We start from the raw sequence: 19,507 nt of genomic DNA, 5'->3' as shown, positions 1-19,507 counted from the left end.
CGGGTTTCAATAAATACGGTGCGCTGTATTGGCAGGATACCAGTTACAAATAACTAGATGCAACCTCTGTGAAACTGGACCTAGGTTCTTGACCAGTCAATGGTTAATTTTTCTCGCAAGTGTTTCCAATCGGTCATAATTTGACTTCAAAATACTATTCTTAAAATGAAGCTTTTTTACAAATAATGCCAGTATACACCAGGTCAGTAAAGTTTATTCAGACGTATATAAAAGCCATATCGTAATATAAGTAAGTTTTCGTTTTTTAAACCATTTAAAAAAAAAACGATTTTGTATTTGTGGTGGACTGGGCTCAAAAAGTAGATTTTATACATAAACAAAAAAGGTAACAGTGAGACAAATTTTTCTTTGGCATAAACAACGGACTTACGCGATTCTCCTGAAAGCGTTACTTTGTGGTTTTCATTTTTTTTTTCTTTTCAAAAACTTGGCAATCAATGAAGCTGAAATTTCTACAGATAAACTATTATAATGAGTAGGGATTCATGGGGCAAAAAAACGTGATCTACAAAAGGTACTAATTTACCCTTTGTAGGGCTGGAACTTCGAATACTGAATACTCATCTGTTCTTAAAAATACCGATTACTTGAGTCACCTAGCGTCAATGCGGCACATTTGTATCCAAATAGTTGATTCGTATCAAAATAGTTGTGCCATTGTTTAAAAACAAATCAAGGGATTTTGTTACGTCTTGAAAGTCCGTTCAGAGATTGTGACTATGCCCATTTCAACTCGGAAGATAAGAATCACGTCTTAGGAGCAATTGTCTCGCATACAATATTTTAAAGAAATTAATCTTCTTCAGTGAAAGTTCAAATAATTTATGCTGGGTAAACTTTGAAATAAAACATACTGAATTATAGTCTTCTGATCTTAATTAATTTGTATGTAAGAGTCATATCTCTAATTAAGATACATTAACAAATTTATATTCGAAACTCTTGTAGAAGAAGATTTTGTTAAAATACAACCAAATTTAACAAACAAAAATTACTTCCGGTTATAAGAAGCTACATTATTCGGGTTAAAGGAACACGTTGCCTTGGATCGGTCGAGTTGGTCATTGAAAATCGTTCTGTAACCGTTTGTTATAAAATGTATATGGTTAGAAAGATATTGTAAAAGTAGAATACAATGATCTACACAAATATGCCTCAAAATATGCGTGGTTTTCTTTTTACCCTGTCGACTAACACGGTCGGCCATTTATGGGAGTCAAAATTTTGACTCCCATAAATGGCCGGCCGTGATGGTTAGCGACGTAAAAGGAAAACCGTGCAGTTTCGAGTGATACTTGTGTGGATCATCATATTCTACTTTTAAAACATCTTTCTAACCATATGCATTTCATAACAAACGGTTTCAAACGCTTTTAATAGACCAACTCGTCCGATCCAAGGCAACGTGTTCCTTTAAGACTTACATGTTCATGAAGTATTTACACGAGTATTAATATGAGAGGCTTATGTAATCTATTTTAGCTACAATAATACTCCACTCTGGCATTCCATCGAAACTCTTGAAAACACATCTTTATGTTTGTTCCATTCAAGTGATCACTGCAGAAAATCTCACTAATTATTGACTTTGGAAAAAGGCAATTCAGATAGCTTCAGTATAGTATAGTACTAACACTTTATATATGTGTATACCAAGGTTCGTAGCTACATTGACTTCCAATACTACAGTAAAATGTCACTTGTTAGCAGTTTTAGCAGTTTTATTCCTATTAAAGGGCTTATATTGTATGTACATTAATTATCCAATCCGGCATTCCATTGAAACTCTTGAAATCACACAACGTGTGCGATACCATTCCAATGAACATTGCAGAAAATTACAATTGTTGACTTAGAAAAAACAGACTATTCGGATGACTTCGGTAGTATAGTGCTTAAACACTTTAAATATGTTCTTTAATAGCTGCATTGTTGACTTCCAATACTACATTAAAATGCAACTTGTTAGCTAGCCTTGCTCAAGGCAGTCGCATTATTCGCTCCGAAAAGACGCCGCTGTAAACACACCCGTATACCCTGTGCGTGGTGCGTGCGATCACACCGCATGACCCACCCGTATACACACTGTCACATCGTACGACTACTGTGCACACAAGTCATCCGCACTCGTACCACTAACCGCATGCGGAGGCCGTTAGGCCGACGCATGCGGATAGTGTACGGGGGCATCGTGTCGTGCGATGTTACGCACAGTGCATACGGGTGGGTTTTTATACAGCGGCGGTCTTTTTTTGGAGTGAATAATTCGACTGCCTTGAGCAAGGCTACTTGTTAGCAGTTGTTGAAAATGTTAAACGTGTTTTTAAAGCATCAATAACTAAATGTGCTTACCAAAAGAATCGAGCTGATATTTCTAATGCCAATTGTATTCTTGAAAAAAGGGAATAAACAAAAGTAATTTAAACGATGACGTAATTTCACTTTCTTGTTTTCCCTAGTCTAAATGTACATAAAAAGAGTTGGTCGCAAGAAGAAGCAGAAAGAAAATATCAACAATAATTATATGCTCATATTGCATAAACAACTTAAGAAAAAACACAATAGAAGTTTGTGCTCTGATAGACCTTTATCAGTGTGATGCCATCTGGAATTTCTCCCATTATTATCAATGTTTCCAAACCGAGGCTAGAAGAACAAAATAGTCTGGCTCCTATTTGCAAAATGATTATTAGCATTCATTACTGTTATTCGATACGAGGAAGAAGACCAACCTGGTGAAAGAGTGATAAAGGTCTATTGCACGAAAACCTATACAAACCCATGATAAGTTCTAGCGCTTCGAACAGATTCACATTTGTGTCGCGACTCATAGTTTGCAACTTAAGTTTTTAAGACCTTTCCAATGATTAGTAGACTGTATAAAGTTTTTCTTCTAAAAGTTATATTCAGAGGTTCCCCCAGCATACTCTTCATCGTACATTGGATTCTCCACATTCGTGCACTCCGGATCTTCCTGTCCATGCTTGGGCCAGGTGTGACTTGTGTAGCCAAGAAGTCCATGCTGGTTCCATAGTACGTTTTTGCCAAGATGGGGCAGCGACACAGCGTCATCAAGGATCGAACTTTCATCATTGCCAATATTTCTGCGCAAATATAAGACAGTCTTTAGCAAAATGGAAATCTTTTCATTATCATTTGTAAGAGGTTGTGTACACTAAATCATTGCACCATCTGGTATGCGGTCATACTAATACATTTTGTTGTACCAAGCCAAACAGTGCTCATTCCGTAAAGCCCGGTTCTTACTTCATGTGAAGCTAGGGGAAGCTAAATCGAACATTATCCATGCAAAGGCCTCTCACTTACCATCGCGGGCATAGTGTGGCAATACTTGTGCAGTTGACTAACACCATACTTGTAGGTGACGGTGTATTGCTGCAAAATACAGAACCGCTGTAAACACTTAGAAGTAAACATGTTATATATCGGTCATTTTTACCTTGGTTTACGGCCCAGATAAAAAGCAATTGCGCCACCCACTGCTCCGACGGTAAAAATAGCAAGGATGACAAACACAAACCAGTAGTTCAGTACTGAAATCTGCAAAGACAACAAGAATGTGCATGACATTGGAGGTGGAATTTGCTGGTCAAGTATATAGCAACAAATACAATCTGCATGGATACAGCGCCCCTAAAAAAAGACCGGAAAGCAATCATGACGCAGAAATTGAAAGCTTAGTCCCTGCATGTTTATCAACTATGCCTTTGCTTGTCTTTAGCCACAAAGGAGAAAGACAGGTACCAATCTATGTTGTTAACATCTCATGCCTGTGTGGCATGAGATTATTCCCCCCCCCCCCCGGAAATTCTGTGTGCCCCCCCCCCCATCCCCCCCATCCCCCCCCCCCCCCATCGACGAACTGTGAGGCTCGAGACTCGAGAATAACGCAAGAGACCGGCCTAAAAAAAAATGCAAAACCGACGTGTAGTTTGACCCCTGACCTCGGTCATTTCACATAGAGATGCGCTGTCAATTGCGGATGTGACAGCAGTGACTACTTGGCCCTGCACGTTTATCGAACGATGATTGTATCCAATGGAATCAATGGATCTGACACCGGGACCTGTTTTTATCCTTGCGGATAAAGACAGGGGCCCAGTCTAATTGATATCCAATATGAGGGACAGAATCTCCGGCCGACAGATTTACCTGGGTATGGTGTCCCAAGGACGACAAATGTGCGTCGCGTCGTGCTGAAGCGTCGCCTGTTCCGTCGCCCGTTGCGTCGTGCGTCGCGTCGTGCCTGGGACACCGTTTGCAAATGCTTTACAAGACTCCTATAAAGAGACGCTATATAATGAAACATACCTTTGAGTAGTCTTCATCGTTAGCTCTGTATATGTCATAATCCAGATAATGAATTGCCGTAACGTTGGAGGTTGCATTGACTATTGGCTCTATACGAGACTTGTGAACGTAACCAGTCAATGACGCTGTTACGTACATTACTTTTGTGAGGGTCTCACTGGGGAAAAACAAGATATGAGAGATATTTTGTATCGGCGAAATCAGATTCATAATCACAAATATCTACAAATGTTTTATTTTTAAATGTAAAAGTTGCTATTGTGCAAGTTAGTTTGACGATAATTAATAATTATTACAAAACAGAACATTACCATGAAAGAAGACATGTTAACCATTGTGCTGTGACATCAACTAAATAAAAAGTTATTTCCACTACCATGAAAGTGAATAAAAGAGTTTTTACTTTTTACATAAATGTCGGTTGTTTAACCTTCGCGAGTAGACTCTGTTATTCCCCTACGATCAACTTGAATCGAATTACCTTGTACCGGAAGCTTTATACGGTTCAATGCTAACTACCATTACATTGAGGTTGGTTTTTACTCGCATTAGATGGTTTGATGACATCAACAGATCTAGTAGTGACGTCATTTTTTTTTCGAAGATATGTGCTTCATAGGTTACTGATCCAATAAGAACAATGACGCAGCCAAAAGAGTTCAAATCTGTCCTCAAAAGAAAAGTGTACCAAAACAAAAGTCTGGTGAGGTATGACTTCATTTTATAGACGATGTGACCTGTGACATCACATGTTTACAAAAGAACCATAGAGCCTGGACCTCCTGCACGCACGATTTGTACACAGCCTAATGAAATAAAACATATTGTTCTATATTTAATGGAGGGTGCACTGCCTAATTCTTATCAACTTTAATATGGTGAAAAAAACTCAAAACTTATCCAGCTTTAACTTTCATTCTAGGATTTATGTGGAAATTATGACACAAAATGTCAACTTTTCCTGATGACCTGTGCAGTATCTTGCCTGCCAGAATACCCAAAGAATGTACAGGGTCACACTTATTGTAAACAAAGTTCACATGGTCTACCCAACTCGACTTTACCTTAGTTCCACTCAGTCAATCAATACTAAATAAAGAGATGAATGCATAATAGAGAGGGATAAAGTCCCTGGGTCTCCAAAAAAAACAAAGGTTGTCTCGTATAGAGACCCCACTGGAAGTGTGTAGGCTAGAAGGTAATAATCGCACATTGAAGACGTTTGTATGAGGGATAATAGTGACGCAGATAAAGTGAAGCTATTTTGGCAGATGGGCTTTTTATGAAGCAGGGAATTCGCCATAGAGTGACCATGGTGAGAAAGATGGCTTCATGGGGGCCATCGTCTAGTTGAAAATATATGTGGATAAACGAAAGATTTTGACAATTGCTTGTAATAACTTGAGAAATTACTTGAGTGTAAAGAAACTCCTAAGCTGTGAAACAACATAGTTTTACAAAGAGGGAACCTTACCGATATCACACTTGGTTCCAAAAAAGCTTTCTGCACAGGAACAGCTATATCCATTTGGTGCTTCACCTAATGGTGAACATTCTCCATTCTCGCACGGACCTAAGGAGCAGGGTTTGTCGATAAGCTCTTTGCAGTAGTCTCCAATGTGGAAAGGGTCGCATTCACACCTGTGGAACGAATACAAAATCTGTATGCATCATCACCATCATCATCATGCCCAACAAATGCAATCTGATGCGGATTGCCACAGCTGCTGTCCCCGGGACTCGAAGTCTACTTTAAGCTGACACAGCCAGGTGTTACGGCTGCAGCTAGCGTTAAACGACTGTGGGTCAATCCCACTTTCATAAAGGCAGTGTCATATTTTGGTAACTACAAAAACAATGACCATAGAAACTGACTTGTATTTATTACAAGCGGAAAGGTATGGATGTACAAAAGAGTTGAATTTAAAGATGCCTGAAGAATATTTCGTTGCAGTATAGAAAAACCTTCAAGTAACATATTATGAACTTCGCCATAGTTGTTCACTAGACTAAAACCCGGTTCATACTTCCTTCGAATGCAAAATGTGAAGCGAATGTTGACGTCAAAGAGCTGTTTTGGCAGCAAAATGTTCACCAGAAGTTGTGCAGAGCTCAAATATTTGATGCGGATTTATGACGTCGAAACTCGTATCGTTTTCGCATTTGCGGGAAGCATGAAACGGGCTTTTAAAACCCTTACCTAAAACCATTGTCCGCTGGAACGCACGTTCCCTGGGAGCATGGGGAGCTACGGCAGAAGTCAGTCTGGACGCTGCAATCTTTACCTTCGAAACCCGCATCGCAAAGGCACAGTCCGTCATAACATCGACCATTATTGCAGTCCACCTATGGGGTATCAACCAGAAAGACGAACAGACATACATTCACAAAAGTCGCATCGGAGTCGAAAAACTGTTCAGTAAAAGTAAAACAACGGTAGTGGTTTCATAAAAATGTGTTTGCCAATGGTTTTGAGTATGATTTTTCATAATAGTTGTTGATGACTGTTAAAGATGAGAAAGGGCCATCTTTTATTTAAATAAGAATAGGGTCTACTTTAAAGACACATTGTAATAGTCAAAAACCAGTATTCTTACTTGGTGATTCTCCACATGTGCATAAGATAACAAGTCTGTGAAAAACTGCCGCAATTGGTCAACTCTTGTTACAGATGCCTTATAGAAGATTCCGGTCTGAATTATTTTGAGTGAGAAGTTACCTCTTTCTGAAAAAAACTTTGCTTATTCAGAGGAGCCGTTTCTCACTATGTTGAATACTAAAAACAGATAGACATTGCTCGATACCAAGTAACTTTTTTATGTTAACAAGTACTTCGAGTAAATACCGATAGTGTTCAGTGCCTGTACGTTAACTTACCTCGCAGACGCAGTTGAAACCATCAGTAAAGTCCTCACAAACCCCGTGAAGACACGGTGAGCTAGCACACTCGTCTATATCTTGATCACAGTGAGCCCCTTCATAGCCAGGTGAACATACACAGTGGAATCCATCAACAAGATCAGAGCAGGATCCCTGGTGACATGGAGAGCTAGCACACTCGTCTATATCCTGATCACAGAAATACCCTCCGTACCCAGGTGAACAAGTACAGAAGAACCCATCCACAAGATCAGAGCAAGTACCATTAACACACGGTGAGCTTCCACACTCGTCTATATCTTGATCACAGAAATACCCTCCGTACCCAGGTGAACAAGTACAGAAGAATCCATCCACAAGATCAGAGCAAGTACCATTAACACACGGTGAGCTTCCACACTCGTCTATATCTTGATCACAGAAAGTCCCTCCGTACCCAGGTGAACAAGTACAGGAGAATCCATCCACAAGATCAGAGCAAGTACCATGAACACACGGTGAGGTTCCACACTCGTCTATATCTTGATCACAGAAAGGCCCTCCGTACCCAGGTGAACAAGTACAGGAGAATCCATCCACAAGATCAGAGCAAGTACCATTAACACACGGTGAGCTTCCACACTCGTCTATATCTTGATCACAGAAATACCCTCCGTACCCAGGTGAACAAGTACAGAAGAATCCATCCACAAGATCAGAGCAAGTACCATTAACACACGGTGAGCTTCCACACTCGTCTATATCTTGATCACAGAAATACCCTCCGTACCCAGGTGAACAAGTACAGGAGAATCCATCCACAAGATCAGAGCAAGTACCATTAACACAAGGTGAGCTTCCACACTCGTCTATATCTTGATCACAGAAATACCCTCCGTACCCAGGTGAACAAGTACAGAAGAATCCATCCACAAGATCAGAGCAAGTACCATTAACACACGGTGAGCTTCCACACTCGTCTATATCCTGATCACAGAAATACCCTCCGTACCCAGGTGAACAAGTACAGGAGAATCCATCCACAAGATCAGAGCAAGTACCATTAACACACGGTGAGCTTCCACACTCGTCTATATCTTGATCACAGATATACCCTCCGTACCCAGGTGAACAAGTACAGGAGAATCCATCCACAAGATCAGAGCAAGTACCATTAACACACGGTGAGCTTCCACACTCGTCTATATCTTGATCACAGAAATACCCTCCGTACCCAGGTGAACAAGTACAGGAGAATCCATCCACAAGATCAGAGCATGTACCATTAACACAAGGTGAGCTTCCACACTCGTCTATATCTTGATCACAGAAAGTCCCTCCGTACCCAGGTGAACAAGTACAGGAGAATCCATCCACAAGATCAGAGCAAGTACCATGAACACACGGTGAGGTTCCACACTCGTCTATATCTTGATCACAGAAAGGCCCTCCGTACCCAGGTGAACAAGTACAGAAGAATCCATCCACAAGATCAGAGCAAGTACCATTAACACACGGTGAGCTTCCACACTCGTCTATATCTTGATCACAGAAATACCCTCCGTACCCAGGTGAACAAGTACAGGAGAATCCATCCACAAGATCAGAGCAAGTACCATTAACACAAGGTGAGCTTCCACACTCGTCTATATCTTGATCACAGAAATACCCTCCGTACCCAGGTGAACAAGTACAGAAGAATCCATCCACAAGATCAGAGCAAGTACCATTAACACACGGTGAGCTTCCACACTCGTCTATATCTTGATCACAGAAAGTCCCTCCGTACCCAGGTGAACAAGTACAGGAGAATCCATCCACAAGATCAGAGCAAGTACCATGAACACACGGTGAGGTTCCACACTCGTCTATATCCTGATCACAGAAATACCCTCCGTACCCAGGTGAACAAGTACAGAAGAATCCATCCACAAGATCAGAGCAAGTACCATTAACACACGGTGCGCTTCCACACTCGTCTATATCCTGATCACAGAAATGCCCTCCGTACCCAGGTGAACAAGTACAGAAGAATCCATCCACAAGATCAGAGCAAGTACCATTAACACACGGTGAGCTTCCACACTCGTCTATATCTTGATCACAGAAATACCCTCCGTACCCAGGTGAACAAGTACAGGAGAATCCATCCACAAGATCAGAGCAAGTACCATTAACACAAGGTGAGCTTCCACACTCGTCTATATCTTGATCACAGAAATACCCTCCATATCCAGGTGAACAAGTACAGGAGAATCCATCCACAAGATCAGAGCAAGTACCATTAACACACGGTGCGCTTCCACACTCGTCTATATTTTGATCACAGAAATGCCCTCCGTACCCAGGTGAACAAGTACAGAAGAATCCATCCACAAGATCAGAGCAATTACCATGAACACACGGTGAGCCTCCACACTCGTCTATATTTTGATCACAGAAAGGCCCTCCGTACCCAGGTGAACAAGTACAGGAGAATCCATCCACAAGATCAGAGCAAGTTCCATGAACACAAGGTGAGCTTACACACTCGTCTATATCTTGATTACAGAAAGTCCCACCGTACCCAGGTGAACAAGCACAGGAGAATCCATCCACAAGATCAGAGCAAGTACCATGAACACAAGGTGAGCTTTCACACTCATCCTTATTTATATCACAAAGCAGTCCTTCGAAGCCTGGCATGCAATTACAGGTGAACATGTCAAGTTTCTCAAAGCAGGTGCCATTGACACAAGGTGAACTGGCGCATTCGTTGATTTCATAATCACAGTGTAGACCCTCATACCCAGGGAAGCACAAGCAGGTATATCCATTGATCTCATCAACACATGACCCGTACCTACAAGGCATGCTTGCACATTCATCTACTTCGATTTCACAAAGGTTGCCGGTATAACCAGGTTTGCATTTGCAAGAAAATCCATTTACTAGATCAATGCATGTGCCATTATGGCAAGGCGAGCTGTAACACTCGTCTAGGTTGTACTGACATAGGTCGCCATGGTAGCCAGCTTCATAGAGACATGTAAAGCCTCTGTCTTGCTCCAAACACGTAGCATTGTTTTTGCATGATGTTGGGTTCTCTTGACAGTTGATACCATCCATGCACCTTGATTTCAACGATAAAAAAAACAAGTAATTCAACCCCGTCATCATATTTCTGAGGCACCACCACAATCCTTGATTAAACCTCCATGCAAATACAGGTGCTTAAAACATTTTACCTTCAAAACAGCCGTTGGCTTTACAACAGAAGAGGCCATTAGAAGTTTAGATTTTACGGAGAATATATTTGTAAAACTTGTATAGTAATCAATAACAACTTTGATAAAGCTATAATGGTGGTTTAAGAATTAGTCGGTACCCGCAAGTTTGAACCAGAAAGTATGGCTGACAAATGACTAATTGTCGCTCAGTGATGCCGAATGGGAGAGAAGTATGAGTTATAGCAAAACAACTTCCGTTGGACATCGATATGAGCTTCCATTGGTATTATAAGTTGAAGAACTAGTCAACATAACATAAACAATCTACACGTACACCTTCTCTGTCTCACCCGTTGAGTTTCTGCCAGTTTTTGGTTTATGCGACATGCATATACAGATACAGTTAAAAACATCGACTGTCTACTCTCAAACCATCGTACACTTTACCTGTATCCATTCAGTTCGTCCACACACGTTTCGTTGCCGTAGCACGGAGAGCTAGAACATTCATCAATGTCAACTTCACACACCTTCCCTCCGAAGCCGGGAAGACACTGACAGCTAAATCCAGCAATGGCATCGACACAGGTTGCGTCATGTTTACAAGGATTGCTCGTACATTCATTTGTTTCGTCCTGACAGTCTGTACCTTCGTATCCTGGTTGACATGTACAGCTTTTGATGTTATGTAAAGGAGAAGAAGAACAATGAAAAGTACTGAAACCAGCATTGATACTAATGGTAGTTGACTGTTGCTGGTGTACTTGCTGGTGTGACGTATAGTGAAACAGGGGTCCGGACCTGTCCGCCAGATTCTGAGTTCTTGCCATAAAACAGTAATATAATAACCCGCTTATCAACACTGGTGACCTTGCTCATTAGTGATTTACAGTCAAAACCAGGGATGGATTTCACAAGCAATTAGACTCAACTGAAGATGAGTTGTAAGTAAAACCAAAAAAGTTTGTATTGAGACATCAAAATGTATAGTTAAGATAGATTTTCATTAAAGATCAATCTTAGCTCTGTGTGAAATCGGTACAAGAAGACCTACCAGAGGTGTAAAGTTCGCCACTTCGTTCACTTTTACTTGTTAAGAATTCAAGCATTATTTGTCAGTTCATTTCGATGATATAGTTGTTGGCTTAGGTTCATGCAGTCATGAAACTTCTTTCAACGGGCACGACTTTTAGAGACTATGTATCTTTTAGCCTGCATGGTTTGTTTTTCCCAAATTATGTTACTAGTCAAAGTTGTTTGTATGGCGGCTTTATATAATTGCTTTCAAATCAACACTTATGAATCATCTGGCACCTAGACTTAAAAACAGGCTCACCTATATCCTGCTATGAGATCATGACAGGTTGAGTTGAAGAAGCAAGGAGAACTGTCACATTCATCGACCTCTACGTCGCACATTTCACCTTCGAATCCCTCCTGGCAAACGCAGTGAAAACCATCCAATCTATCCACGCAAGTTCCACTATTCGCACAAGTTTGATTCAGGCAGTAATCGATGTCAACCTGAAACACACATGCGAAAGAGAGAGCAAATTTTAGAAGAAGTGATTATCAAAGAATTATCATTTATTTAGGCCTAAGGTGAATTGGTATTTTTAACCTGTGCATGTAGCCACCCCTTTTAGCTTTCGCCCTTACATAACAGTGACTCTCTGCTACTGCTATTTCAGTATTTGTATTAATATGTGCTTGTGATTGGCGCATTAAATTTTTAGTTTTTAAAGACATCTTTAGTGATACTGCGTATACATGTAGTATTTTATTATGTACAACCTACTACTGATCTCGCTCTACTTTTGAACCATCCTCCTTCAGTCCATGTTAATTTCCCCTTGGGGGACGTAATCTCCCGCGACCAGGATGATGTGACACCGGCCTCCAACCCGTGTTTATACAAATAAGAAAACATAATATAGTTCGACAAATTCCCTAAAAAACACTTGACTTTGAAACAAAAGTATTAGATAACAAGCAGTGAACGTCACAGCTAGCCTTGCAATATTCTTACCTCGCATAGGTCTCCATAGTGGCCTTCAGAACACACACACTGGAAGTGACCAATGAGATCAAGGCACGTAGCATTGTTAAGACAGGGATCGGGTTCGCATTCGTTGGTCTCATTTTGGCATAAAGTGCCGTCATATCCGAGTGCACAAGAACAGGTGAAGCTACCCACTTCATCTAAACACGTTGCATCGTTATGACAGGGATTTGTATCGCATTCATCAATATCTGTTTCACATTGTCCACCCTCGAAACCCGGCAAACATAAACAGTTGAAAGAATCAACTCCCTCTAAGCAGGTACCCCCGTTGTGACATGGCGAGCTCAAGCATTCGTCAATGTCTATGCTACAATTATTTCCCTTAAAGCCCGGTGCGCATGTGCAGGAGAAGTCTCCGATGAGGTCATGACATGTAGCTCCACTGAGACAAGGTTGGGTTGCGCAATCGTCTATTTCACAAAACTCATCAACGTAAACGAAGTCGGGTACACATGAGCATTCGAAGAAACCGATGACATCAACACACGTGGCTCCGTTTTTACAGGGTGCCGACGCACAGTCATCTATATCCACGTCACAGTTTATTCCTACGAATTTGGGAACAAGTGAAATAGCCTTTACATTTAAGATGTGGTTCAAAATACCAAAAACAAACAAACAAACAAACATAAACATTAACAACATTTCTTTTATTTTGCTTATTTATTTTGGTTAATCAACAAAAATTACCTTGGCAAAAAATACTATTATATTAGCAACTTTCGTTTTCTTCCCATTTTACAAATGAACCTTTTTCCTGAAGCATTTGGTATCAAACGTAGACAATTCGGTAAGCACGTTACCTGCCCATCCTTTATGGCATATCTTGGCCCCTGTAATTTTGTCGCAATCGTAGTGCCCTTTAATGTCGTCGTCCTGTGGTTCGCAATGCACAGTGCAGTTTGACGTGTAGTAGTTCTTGTTGCAGTATACTTTAACTTGAAAATCAAACCTACCGATGAAAAAGACAACAAGTTACAGCAAGAGAAAGTATCACTCTTCTAGGTGAATAGGTCATACAAAAAATCTCCCTCTCTCTCTCTCATGCATCAATAATGGCCTTTTGTAGTTTCACTATTTCTCGGCTACTTTTTTTTTTTTTTTTCTTACGCATCGAGCGTCAATATGCTTTACATGCAGTTGTGTGATTGATGCTGCGTGAGTAGGCTGTATACAGCAAATGTTTAAACTGGCGAATGATAGTCGCTCTCAAATATCGTATCAGAGGTATATTAAACTCTTATTATTACATTCATAATAGTAATTTTGCTCACAGTTCGCATCCATGGTGTATTTCGATGTGATGAAATTATTTCAAGGGAATATATTTCGACATAACTGCCTGACTTGGGGGGGGGGTAACGAAATGGTGTTTAGAGGGAGTGAAGTAGTATTTCGAGGGGACGAATTATCTGTTGTGTAACGAAATAAAATTTTGATTTTGAGGTTGAACAAAGAATTGACTAGAGTGGGATTCGAACCAACGAACCAACGACCTCCGGAAACGTGCCGGCGCTCTACCAACTGAGCTATCTAGCCCTATATTGGCGGTGTCCCTATTTTGTCAATATCTTTGTTCGGGGGTGCCAGTCAGAAGCCATGCAACCGTTAACTGCCGTGTAGCCAGGGATCACACCCAAATTACGATACAACCTGGGAAGCGGCAGCTAGGGGATCACCTTAAGGGGATGCGACTTTTTGTTTCAGATATCAATATAAACCACAAGGGAAACTGACTGGGTAAATTTGTAAATGATTTTGAGGTTGAACAAAGAATTGACTAGAGTGGGATTCGAACCAACGACCTCCGGAAACGTGCCGGCGCTCTACCAACTGAGCTATCTAGCCCTATATTGGCGGTGTCCCTATTTTGTCAATATCTTTGTTCGGGGGTGCCAGTCAGAAGTCATACAACCGTTAACTGCCGTGTAGCCAGGGATCACACCCAAATTACGATACAACCTGGGAAGCGGCAGCTAGGGGATCACCTTCAGGGCATGCGACTTTTTGTTTCAGATATCAATATAAACCACAAGGGAAACTGACTGGGTAAATTTGTAAATGATTTTGAGGTTGAACAAAGAATTGACTTGAAATAAAATTTTGAGGTAAAGCAATAGAATTTAGAATTAAAACGAAAAAAAGACATTGATGGAACGAATATTTTTGAAACATTATTTTGTTATGTTTTGTTTTACCAGGCCCTTTATATGGGTAACGTCTATAATATGATATTGTACATGAATATACGTACTCTGACTTTGTGTCGCGCATGTCGTAGCTGTTCCACTTGGCTAGGGCCTTAAATGGTGAAGCAGGTAGTTCTACATTTGTGAAGTACTCACTTATCTCATCATCAGTGATAGTGTCATCATCATATGCTCGTACCTTGACTCGAAACCCACCCTAAACGCAAATTAAAAGTGAACCAATAATGTTAACTCAAGAATATTGCGTGCCTTTTGTATAAATATTATGAAAGGCTCAAATCGGACACTACCAATCTTTTTCGCGTAAAATGCTTCATGATCTTTTTGGAATCTTTAGTCTGCGTCAGAGATTTCTGTCCGAGTTTTAATGAAACGCAGAAACTAACTGTAGCATTTCTCTGAACAGAATTTGGGTGAGTATAACCATATGTTGCCATAAAATTCAAGTTCATTAAATTTTGCAATAACAATCACAAGACAGACTCGTTTGCTACATTATTAAATGAGAAATGTTAAATAAAGTAAATACAATAATAAATAATAGAACTCAAGGTTGTAGAAAATACAGTAAGTTCAAAGGGGGCTACTCATCTTAAAAAGCAAACAACCGTCTGATCTACGGGAACTTTCACCCTTACCTTCCATGTAACTTTGTTGAAAACCTCAGGGTTTCTTATATTGGTAGGGATGGTTGACGGGAAGTTAAATTGGTTAGTGTTTTCATAGATTACGTCAGTCCGAACGTTGTCTAAACTGCATCGGCCGAAATGATTGTTTCTGAAAAACATAACAAAAGAAAATAATGCTATCAAAATATGCATAAATAATATGTCCGATTTTTGGCCGATTTGACGCAGTCAATGGTAAATTTTAAACTACAAAAAGCTTGTGTACATTATTCGAACAATTTATTAGCTTTCATATTAGGTAGGCCTACTGCGCGAAAACAAAACTCACCATTGACAAACAGTAACTTACTTAGAGACACTGGACACTATTGGTAATTGTCAAAGACCAGTCTTCTCACTTGGTGTTTCTCAACATATGCATAAAATAATAAACCTGTGAAAATTTGAGCTCAATCGGTCGATAGAAGTTGCGAGATATTAGTATGAAAGAAAAAACACCATTGTCGCACCCTTATCACACGAAGTTGTGTGCTTTCAGACGCTTGATTTTGAGACCTCATCGTTCTAAATCTGAGGTATCGAATCAAATGCTTGGAAAATAATTTCTTTCTCGAAAACTACTTCACTTCAGAGGGAGCTGCTTCTCACAATGTTTTATACTATTAGTATCGACCTCTAATCAGGAAAGGTTTTATGATAGTAATTATGTTGAGTAATTACCAATAGTGTCCACTGCCTTTAATAGATGGGTAAACAAATATTGTGTCTGTGAAATAATATTATTATTCGAAAGTGTTTGTACGTTGTTTCGTTTGTACAAAAGCATCATTATTATTATGTCAATGTTCGTTTACAAGTACCATTAGACCGGCCTTAAGTTAAAGATATTTGACCATGTGTTAATTTGCTGGAGCAAACCAAAAAGGTATATAATTCTTTAGCACATAAAACTTATAATTGACGCCGTTGAATTTGTGAACATGGAACCTCCGGATTAATAGCGACCGTTTTCAGCAACTGAGCTATCTAGCACTACAGTCGACTTCAATAACATCACAGGTCTCAGGTAAATATTTCACGCACAAAAATGTACTTTTGTCTTTGTTCAACCCAAATTAAGTAAAGCTATACACAGTTAGTACACCGTATGACAAAAACAAGTCAGGGTAACCTTTGCTAGTAAAAAACTTGGCAAGCCACAGTTGTATGCATAAAAATGGGTTACGCGACGTTCGCAAGCTGTTGATAAAACCTACTCGCTAAATCACGTAAAATAACAATGTATACTTTAACTTACGCTTGTAAGACAAACTCTTAAACAGCATAACAATTTTAACCCATACACTTTGTTCACATTTTTGCCGATTGATTTATTCATTTTAAATGCTATTTTAAACAAAGTTTATCACTCCCTTGTGGTTGAAAGGGGCTTAATGTTGTTTGTTCCGTTAAGCTGGGCTGTGCAATCCACAATACCAATATCTCAAATAATGAGGAACACTTACCCGGGTGTGATGTCCTCGTCTAAGCACACTTCGAAATACATGTCACATTTACCACACGAAGGAGATTCACAATAGCATGCTTTTATCATTTCGAATCTGATGAATTCAAACTCCACTGAGGCATCTGGTCTGACAGGTTGAAAGACCTTTCGACAAAACAAAACACATTCATTAAAAATGGAGCTCCATTTTATTGAGATATCAAGGTAAGGGAGACTTTTAAGGTTTAGAAAGTCACCACTGCTTGATAAAGTGATACTTCGTGGAAAAAGATTTCTTTCTCGAAAACTACTCCACTTCAGAGGGAGCTGTTTCTCACAATGTTTTGTACCACCAACCTCTCCCCATTACTCGCTACAAAGTAAGGTTTTCTGCTAATAATTATTTTGAGCAATTACCGATAGTGTCCACTGCCATTAAGTTGTGAAACATTAGAGTGTTTTCTATTTTCCCCGATTTGTTATTTATTGGAATTCACCAAGTGAAAACACAGCTCTTTGAAAATTACCAAAGGTGTGCAGTGTCTTTAAAGGTAGGGTCATATAATATTGGTAAATACTCAAATTAATAAACACAAAACATATCTTGGTGATAGGAAGATAAAGATGATATAGGCCTTGTAAAGACAACTTTTCAAATAGGATCCCCTTGGTATAAGTTTTCACCTCAAAACAGTTGAATGGCAAACTATTCATGCCTAACTCTGTAAGATGTTTTGAGGATTGATGTCCAATCGCACATGCTACGGCAAGACATGCGGTTGCTATACCCGCTGTAACCTCGATAAACATTCTTGTAAAATAACCATGACAGGTTGTGGCTCAGCACAGTGGTTATAGATAGAATGTTCGCATATAAATGACTTTTTGTTGTATCTTTCTGTATACGTTAGAAATAATGTACTATGTTTAAAAAAAAAAAAAAAAATTGTGAATCTTATCTTTAATTGCTCACTCATCAGGTGATCCACGATTATAGACTGTGCAAGTCTCGCGAGAAATTGAACTTCCGGGACCATTGTGGTCCCAACCTAATGGAGTTTTACGTTGGGGAGATTTTGTTCTGTCAATAATTTTAGTTTAACATAAGTTATGACTCTAAAAAGTGAATATGTTCTTGGGAATGTAAAAATAAGTGATTAAAAACAGAAAAGTAAAATCGATTCAACAAATTAACGAAGAAAACTAAAGAAAAAAACTTGACCTCCAGTTTCCGGTTTACTCTAAACAATTAAGAATATTACCCAATTGACGTTCCCATTATCGCTGAACCTATGTGATGATCGCACCAATTGGACGTGATTCACAAACGGGGTTTATTAGAAAAACCATCCAGGTCGATGTCGAACAGCGATCCTCGTCCCGATAAATGTATAATTTTTACGTTAATTTAAACAAAACAATTATTATGTACACGAATTAAAATAATAATTATACAAAAAGGACGTTAAAAATAATAATCTTTAAGAATTTTTTAACAAATAACAATTTCAATACAATTTGGTTTTGTACAAAAATATACTTTTTTCGAATTAAGTTCTCGTTTTCGCTACGTGCGAGACTTGCACAGTCTATTCTGACATTTGCAGTGAGTCTACTGTAGAACAGTGAGTCTACTGTATATTCGTAACACTGGACTGTAAATGTCTCGTAAAAGTTATCCATATGATCGTGTATAAAGTGACGCCACTAAAATACTTTAGTCTGTGCTAAATCCTGTTATAATTAGTGCCTTAACAAGGGTCCAAGATCTACCTGAACAAAAGCGGCAAGTGCTATTGCTGAAATTTTGTTATTGCTTTTATGTACTATGGAATAAACGTCTTGAGTTAAATCGAATTGAAATTCATTTAAATAAAGAAACATTTCAGCCAATCGGAAAACTGAGTTCGCATAAATACCATTCTGCTGTGCTTTTCAGAAAGATTCTCGATTAATTCACCACTCACCATATCAATATGAGGGGCTCTTTGTTGAAGTGATGAGCAGGCATGGATATTAAAGCAACATCCCACACATAACGTCAAACTATTGTCATTTATTCACAATAGGCCAAATATACGCCGTCATCAACATGCAGCAGATAATACGCAAAAATGTACTTCAAACACCATTTAACAGCAGAAGTGTTTCTATGTTTTCAATGAAGGATATATCGCTCATATCCGTCGCCCAGTGGCACTCAATGTGAACCCCTTCTCATTTCGAAAAGTGCACAGGTGTTCGTTTACGTGCATTACACAACTCACGGGACCCACGACTTTACGTCCCATCCGAAGAACGAAGCATCTTGGTTAAGTGTCTAGCTTATAAGGACACAAATGTCACTACTGGGACACGAACCCACACTCTACTGATCAGAAACACCAAAGCTTGAGTCCAGTGTTCTTAACTTAGGCAACGGTAAGCCATTTTACTATAATATACAATTTCATCTATCTGAAAATGACACAAACTACCGACATAACACATAGTTTAAGGGATTAATGAAGCTCTTACGAATGAAATCACTCAAATTAGTGACTTGCTTAATCGACGCTGAGGTTGATAAGTTAACAATTTTGTGTACTGACCTGCAGCAGTAAAGCCAACCCGAAGCAAAACGTTACCTTCAACCAGGCCTCCATGTTTGAACCTGGTGTATAGTTACATTTAAAGAACAAACCATCAAAAGAAAT

The 19,507-nt window shown here is 39.5% G+C and overlaps 1 protein-coding gene across 1 annotated transcript; it reads right to left on the bottom strand.

Annotated features, from left to right (window-relative positions):
* Positions 1 to 1,417: 1,417 nt before the first annotated feature.
* Positions 1,418 to 17,621, bottom strand: LOC139937289 (uncharacterized). The gene is given in 17 exon segments (XM_071932392.1): positions 1,418 to 3,125; positions 3,482 to 3,582; positions 4,354 to 4,510; positions 4,835 to 5,018; positions 5,828 to 5,994; positions 6,554 to 6,699; positions 7,231 to 7,328; positions 8,208 to 8,327; positions 9,993 to 10,324; positions 10,869 to 11,096; positions 11,758 to 11,945; positions 12,451 to 13,062; positions 13,192 to 13,438; positions 14,741 to 14,892; positions 15,335 to 15,473; positions 16,831 to 16,976; positions 17,496 to 17,621. Coding segments are annotated over 17 exon segments (3,354 nt in total). The 3' UTR covers positions 1,418 to 2,914.
* Between the last annotated feature and the right edge of the window lie 1,886 nt (positions 17,622 to 19,507).

Source organism: Asterias amurensis, chromosome 5 (genome assembly GCF_032118995.1).
Source record: "Asterias amurensis chromosome 5, ASM3211899v1".
Taxonomy (NCBI): domain Eukaryota; kingdom Metazoa; phylum Echinodermata; class Asteroidea; order Forcipulatida; family Asteriidae; genus Asterias; species Asterias amurensis.
The sequence above is the reverse complement of the archived record's forward strand: the minus strand, read 5'-3'. Positions and strand labels throughout refer to the sequence as shown.